The sequence below is a fragment of the Athene cunicularia genome, unplaced genomic scaffold, assembly GCF_003259725.1.
Source record: "Athene cunicularia isolate RWA unplaced genomic scaffold, athCun1 BOjh375561_part1, whole genome shotgun sequence".
Taxonomy (NCBI): domain Eukaryota; kingdom Metazoa; phylum Chordata; class Aves; order Strigiformes; family Strigidae; genus Athene; species Athene cunicularia.
This window is the reverse complement of record NW_020799148.1, coordinates 34872-41563: the sequence shown is the minus strand read 5'-3', so window position 1 is coordinate 41563 and position 6692 is coordinate 34872. Positions and strand designations below refer to the sequence as shown.

The 6692-nt window shown below is 55.0% G+C and overlaps 1 protein-coding gene across 1 annotated transcript in view; it reads left to right on the top strand.

Annotated features, from left to right (window-relative positions):
• Positions 1-6692, top strand: part of SNRNP200 (small nuclear ribonucleoprotein U5 subunit 200) — a 36760-nt gene that overhangs the window by 10794 nt on the left and 19274 nt on the right. Inside the window, 13 exon segments of the mRNA XM_026866912.1 lie at positions 423-554; positions 922-1110; positions 1636-1833; positions 2334-2486; positions 2613-2693; positions 2984-3067; positions 3460-3566; positions 3780-3898; positions 4154-4308; positions 4450-4639; positions 4844-5017; positions 5604-5764; positions 6018-6309. Coding sequence (XP_026722713.1) covers positions 423-554; positions 922-1110; positions 1636-1833; positions 2334-2486; positions 2613-2693; positions 2984-3067; positions 3460-3566; positions 3780-3898; positions 4154-4308; positions 4450-4639; positions 4844-5017; positions 5604-5764; positions 6018-6309 — 2035 coding nt within the window.

Here is a 6692-nt window from a genome sequence, read left to right as displayed (position 1 = left end):
CCAACGCCCAACAGCCCCTTCTGCACAGAAATCCTTCCTCAGAGCCAGCCTGACCCTGCCCTGGGCAGCTTGAGGCCATTCCCTCGGGGCCTGGCGCTGGGGCCTTGGCTCCAGAGACTCATCCCCCCTCTCTGCCCCCTCCTGGCAGGGAGTTGCCGAGGGCCAGGAGGTCTCCCCTCAGCCTCCTCTTCTCCAGACTGAACCCCCCCAGTTCCCCCAGCCGCTCCCCAGCAGACCTGTGCTCCAGACCCTGCCCCAGCTCCGTTGCCCTTCTCTGGCCACACTCGAATAATCAACAGTCACAGCTCTCGGGCTTTGTCCCTTTTGTGTGTGTCTCTAATGTCAAGACCAGCATTTTATATCCTCCTTTTCCCTAGGAGGAGGCTTCTGCCTGGCTTTGATCATTGTTTTTGCTCCTGCAGGTGCTGGTCTCCACAGCCACGCTGGCCTGGGGTGTGAACCTCCCTGCTCACACCGTCATCATCAAGGGGACGCAGGTGTACAGCCCCGAGAAGGGACGCTGGACCGAGCTGGGTGCCCTGGACATCCTGCAGGTGAAGTTCTGCTAACAAAGATGCTGCCGAGACCCGGGGCAGGATTTTTCCTTTCCCGCTGAGGCCCATTTGAGGTCTGCTTTCATATTTTCTCAGTGCAGTTGCTCCCTGTTGTCTGCTGTCAAACTGTCTCGGTGTTCTGGGAACAGCCCTGTGGTGAGGGCAGAGGAGAAGTGGATCAGTAGGAGGACAAATGATTCCTCTCCCAATATCTTGCCCAGACACATCTGAGATACTTCTAGCTGGCAGGAGACACGTAACAGCAGACTGAGCAATCTGGCAGTAAAGCCTCAGGACATGGCAGCAAGGAGAAATTGCCAAGCTAAAAGCTTTTAGGTTTTGCTGATCTCACCTTCTTCTTTCTTAGATGCTGGGGCGTGCCGGGAGGCCTCAGTATGATACCAAAGGAGAGGGGATCCTCATCACATCCCACGGTGAGCTGCAGTATTACCTGTCCCTGCTCAACCAGCAGCTCCCCATTGAAAGTCAGATGGTGTCGAAGCTCCCGGACATGCTCAATGCAGAGACAGTGCTTGGCAACGTCCAGAATGCAAAGGTGAGGGCGAATCTTTCCCTTCCCCACGTGTGTGTGTGCCCTTTGTTGCCCCCAGAGAGCTGGTGGGAATTACAGGATGATCAGGGTTGGGGAAAAATGCTGTCGTTGTACGGGAGCAAAGGAACTTGGTGCCAGGGGAGCAGATTTTTAAGAGCTCTGGAAGCGCAGCCACGAGAACTGCCAGCCTGTAACGCTGGCTGGTGTGTCAGGCAAGTGGGTGGATGCTTCTGTAATTCAGAGCAGAGCGAGTTCTCCACATGGAGAAGGACACTGGGGAAAAGCCTGCATGCAGAGAGCGGGGTGGTTTTTTTGGTTTTTAACTCCTTAATATTTTTCTGATACCAGAGGAGAGTTGTGTATGGCCCTGCTGGGCTTCCAGGCTCTGTTTTAACGTTGATGGAGCTGGGCTCAGCCTGCTGTGCCCTACACTAGTGCTGGGAGCACGGGGCTCTGAGGCAGAGCCTCGCCCTCGCTCGCCGTGAGACGTGTTCGTCGGCTCTTACACCACATTGGTGTTTCCTCAAGGATGCAGTGAATTGGCTGGGCTACACCTACCTGTACATCCGAATGCTGCGCTCCCCCACTCTCTACGGGATATCCCACGATGATCTGAAGGGGGATCCGCTGCTGGACCAGCGCCGCCTGGATCTGGTTCACACCGCAGCCCTCATGTTGGACAAGAACAACCTGGTGAAGTACGACAAGAAGACGGGGAACTTCCAGGTGAGACAGGCCCTGGGAAAGGCTCCGTGACCGAGCAGAGCTGGGCAGGAGCATCCTCTGGCTGAGAAAGAGGATGCAAGAGGCACCTTACTGGTTAAATATGGATCCCAGGACACGCGGCTGCGTCGTTCAGACCTGCTGTTGTGCACGTCTGCGGTTCCAGGGAGCTGGTTGCCAGCATGGAGAGTGCTGGTGTAAAACCTGACCCTCAGTCTGTCAATGTTGTGGGTTTGCTGCTGCCTCCTAAGCAAATTCATGTTCCCGTTGCATTTTTGTTGCTTCGGAGGCAGTGAGATGAGCAAAGGGAGGCTGTGGTGTGTGGAATTGCGTGCCAGGTGAAGCAGCTTTCCGGAGTGACTTGTAGCCTGAGGGTTTGTGCTTAGTTTGTCTGGAGACGTCCCTGCTGCTGCAGCCTGGTTCCTGTTCAGCATCTCCTGTCTGTGCCCCGAACAGTTGGGGGTTGTTCTGCTGCTTCACACTGGCTCTTGTCCTTGTGGCAGGTCACAGAGCTGGGCCGCATCGCCAGCCACTACTACATTACCAATGAGACGATGCAGACTTACAATCAGCTCCTCAAACCCACTCTGAGTGAAATCGAGTTGTTTCGGGTTTTCTCGCTCTCCTCGGAGTTCAGGAACATCACCGTGAGGGAGGTACGGAGCCAGACACCCATCCCGAGCGAGACAGCCCCGAGGCATCAGTCTTGATGCTGCGGGGGAAGATGCAGAGCCTGCCCGGTGAGGGACTGTTCTCATCTCCCCTGCCTTGCTCTTCTGCAGGAGGAGAAGCTCGAGCTTCAGAAGTTGCTGGAGCGAGTTCCCATCCCGGTGAAGGAGAGCATAGAGGAGCCCAGTGCCAAGGTGAGCCCTGCCTGTGCCTTTGAGGGGACTCCTCTGCTCGTCTTGAGGAGAGCAGTGATCCTTGGGGAAAAAATGCTACTCGAGGGGGGGGGGGGCATTTCTGTTCTCTTCCCTCTGTGGGACATCGTGGACAGGGTCAGAGATGCTCAGAGAGCTGCGGGTGTTGCTTGTCTCTGAGCATGGGACAATCAGTCCCTGTTGATCGCTTCTGCCATGCCCCGTGTCAGAGCCCACAGGGATCGGGCGCTGGTGTGGAGGGTGCTGAGAGCCTCTTTGTTCTGCTTCCCCAGATCAATGTGCTCCTCCAGGCCTTCATCTCCCAGCTGAAGCTGGAAGGATTTGCTCTCATGGCAGACATGGTCTACGTTACCCAGGTGAGCGAGGAAACGTGGCTGGGGCCTCTCTTTCCATTTAGGTGTGTCCAGTCCAGCCACGTCTCAGTCTTACTCAACTACTTACACCTTGGAATTTTAGTTCGTGGTTATAAATTACTTCAAAAATAACTAGAGCTGTGTGTGGTGAGAAGGTCTAACCCCTCCCTGGAAGGGTTCAAGGCCAGGTTGGACGGGGCTTTGGGCAGCCTGGACTGGGGGAAGGTGGCCCTGCCCGGGGCAGGGGGATGGGAACTGGATGGTCTTTAAAAGGTCCCTTCCAACCCAAACCAGTCTGTTACCACGTGGCTGGGCTGGAAAACGGGTAGAAAGGAATGAAATGTTAAATGTGATGATGGCAGCCAAGCTCTGAGAGCTGCTCTCTGCTCCCCCAGTCTGCTGGGCGGCTGATGCGAGCCATCTTCGAGATCGTCCTGAACCGTGGCTGGGCCCAGCTCACCGACAAGACCCTTAACCTCTGCAAGATGATTGACAAACGGATGTAAGTGACATCTCGGAGATGTTTTCTGATTGCAGGCTGGATGAGGCTCCTCAGCGTAGCGTTGGGGCAGGAGAGTGCTTGTGCCTGTCGGGGCGTAAAGGAGCTGCCGTGTGTTTCTGGCCAAGGGCTGGTGTTTGGCAGCGTGGGGAAGGTGCTCTCAAGACTTCATCTCTTGGTTTTTTTTGCTTGTCTCACCCCACGGTGTCCTCGCAGGTGGCAGTCCATGTGCCCTTTGCGCCAGTTCAAGAAACTGCCTGAGGAAGTGGTGAAGAAAATCGAGAAGAAGAATTTCCCGTTTGAACGGCTCTATGACTTGAACCATAACGAAATAGGTACGGGGACGGGCAGATGCGGTGGGGAGAGGTGTCTGCCTGTTTTCCTCTGCCATGTTTTAACTCAGAAATAAGGGAGCTTGTTCCTCTCTAACTGAAGGGGCAGAACTGGGGAGGGTCATGGTACAGCCTGAGGAAGGCAGAGGCTTTTCCCTGACACCTTCCAGCTGCTTGGATCATAAATACTGTTCAGTTTGGGAGCTGTTGGTCACCCTGTTGTCCCTCTGTCCTGACAGCGGCACCTTTCTGTTGCAGGGGAACTGATCCGAATGCCCAAGATGGGTAAGACAATCCACAAATATGTTCATCTGTTTCCAAAACTGGAGCTTTCGGTCCACTTGCAGCCTATTACCCGCTCCACCCTGAAAGTAGAGCTCACCATTGCCCCCGACTTCCAGTGGGATGAAAAGGTGAGTTGTGCAGCTAAATATTACCAGGTTAAATCCCCTGCTAGGGCAGAATTGCAGGGAGAGGGCTGCTGTTCAGCTCCTGGAGATCTGGAAGGGGGAAATCCGGACTCTGATACAAAGGTAACAGCTGCCCTTGCTCAGGTACATGGTTCATCTGAAGCTTTCTGGATCCTGGTGGAAGATGTGGACAGCGAGGTGATCCTGCACCACGAGTACTTCCTGCTGAAAGCCAAGTACGCGCAGGACGAGCACCTCGTCACCTTCTTCGTGCCCGTGTTTGAGCCACTGCCCCCACAGTACTTCATCCGGGTGGTCTCTGACCGCTGGCTCTGTAAGTCTCTGGTTACACAGCAGCGGTTCCCTGGGGTCTGAGGGGGTAGTTCAGCCCCTCTCCTAGTGCTGTGCAGGGGGGAAAAAAGGCTTCTGACATCCAAGTGACAGCAGGGCTGGGGATCCCCTTGGCAGAGGGAGCTCAGAGATGAAATTGCTGGAGTGTTTTCGGAGATGAAAATGTTTTTTTTCCTGTGTCTGACAGCCTGTGAGACCCAGCTGCCCGTTTCCTTCCGCCACCTGATCCTCCCTGAGAAGTACCCTCCTCCGACCGAGCTGCTGGATCTGCAGCCGCTGCCCGTGTCGGCTCTGCGGAACAGCGCCTTCGAGAGCCTCTACCAGGACAAGTTCCCTTTCTTCAACCCTATCCAGACCCAGGGTGAGTTTTGCCTCTGACCCCCTCCTCCAAAAAACCACCTCTCAGCGAGCCTTGACCCTTTTGGCATTCTCCGTCCTTTAGCCTTGATTTTCGTGGGGTTTATTCACGTAACGCGAGGAACTTTCTGTAGCAAATTTATATCCCCTCTACCTCCTGGAGCCTTAGGGGTTTGATGGCTTGAAATCTTTCTCTGTGGGCCGGAGTATCTTTGATGCATTCCTCAAGGCCTGGGGCTGTCTGCCAGGTTTGCTCCTGGAAGCCGTGGCTCAGGTTCACGGAACCCGCTGGCCCCAAACCTCCCCGTCTGTGCTGCTTGTGGGGATGGAGCTGTGAGCAAACCAGAGCTGCCCTGTCCGTGCTTCTCCGCCTGGGCTTAGTCAGAGTTGAGAACTCACACTTAGGAGCTGTTACAACAGACTAGGGCCTGTTTTGCTCAGTGGATCCTGGGCTAAAACTCTTTAAACAGCCCTTAATGTAGCTCCTCCTGGATCCGGGTGGTGTTTTCCCTTCCCGTTTCTAGAACTTTGATAAAATCTATGGAGATTTTGCTAAACTGCTCTCTTCCATGTTGTCTGTCTGTCCCCAGTGTTTAACACTGTTTATAACAGTGACGACAACGTGTTTGTGGGTGCCCCCACGGGAAGTGGAAAGACCATTTGTGCTGAATTTGCCATCCTGAGGATGCTGCTGCAGAACTCGGAGGGACGCTGCGTGTACATCACTCCCATGGAGGCTCTGGCAGAGCAGGTAAGCCCGGCATCCTCGGGAGAACTGGAGCCTCAGATTTGTTTTCTCATCCCGTTTCACTTTCCTCATCCCTTCTTTACTATCACATCCCTCAGGATGACTCCAGAATCTTTTAATTGTGGTCTCTGTGATGGAGCAAAGAGACACCACCCTGCTGCTGACCTGTTGGTGTGTGCGTGTGTGTGTGTCCAAAGATTTGGTGGGATTTGGTCTAATTTGAAGTTAACAACAGCATCCCTTATATTTTTGGCAGGTCTTCTTGGACTGGTATGAAAAGTTCCAGGAGCGTCTCAATAAGAAGGTCGTTTTGCTGACGGGGGAGACCAGCACTGACCTGAAGTTACTGGGCAAAGGCAACATCATCATCAGCACCCCCGAGAAATGGGACATCCTCTCGCGACGCTGGAAGCAGCGAAAGAACGTCCAGAACGTCAACCTCTTCATCGTGGATGAAGTGCATCTCATTGGGGGCGAAAATGGGGTGCGTCTGGGAGGGGAGGAGGATGCTACTTGTTCGAGGGATGCTCATCATCGTGCTGGTCCTGGTAGCGGAGCTGCTGTGGGGTGGATGGTTGCTCGTTTGTAATATGTGATTTGAGGTCAGCTCCCTGCCAGGAGGGGGCAGAGAGGGGGGATGAGTCTCTGGAGCCAAGGCCCCAGCGCCAGGCCCCGAGGGAATGGCCTCAAGCTGCCCAGGGCAGGGTCAGGCTGGCTCTGAGGAAGGATTTCTGTGCAGAAGGGGCTGTTGGGCGTTGGAATGGGCTGCCCAGGGCAGGGGGGAGTCCCCGGGATCCCTGGAGGGGTTGAAGAGTCGGGCTGAGCCAGCGCTGAGGGGTCTGGGGGAGTTGGGAACGGTCAGGGGGAGGGTCATGGTGGGGCTGGAGGAGCTTCAAGGGCTTTTCCAACCCAGATGGTTCTGGGATTCTGT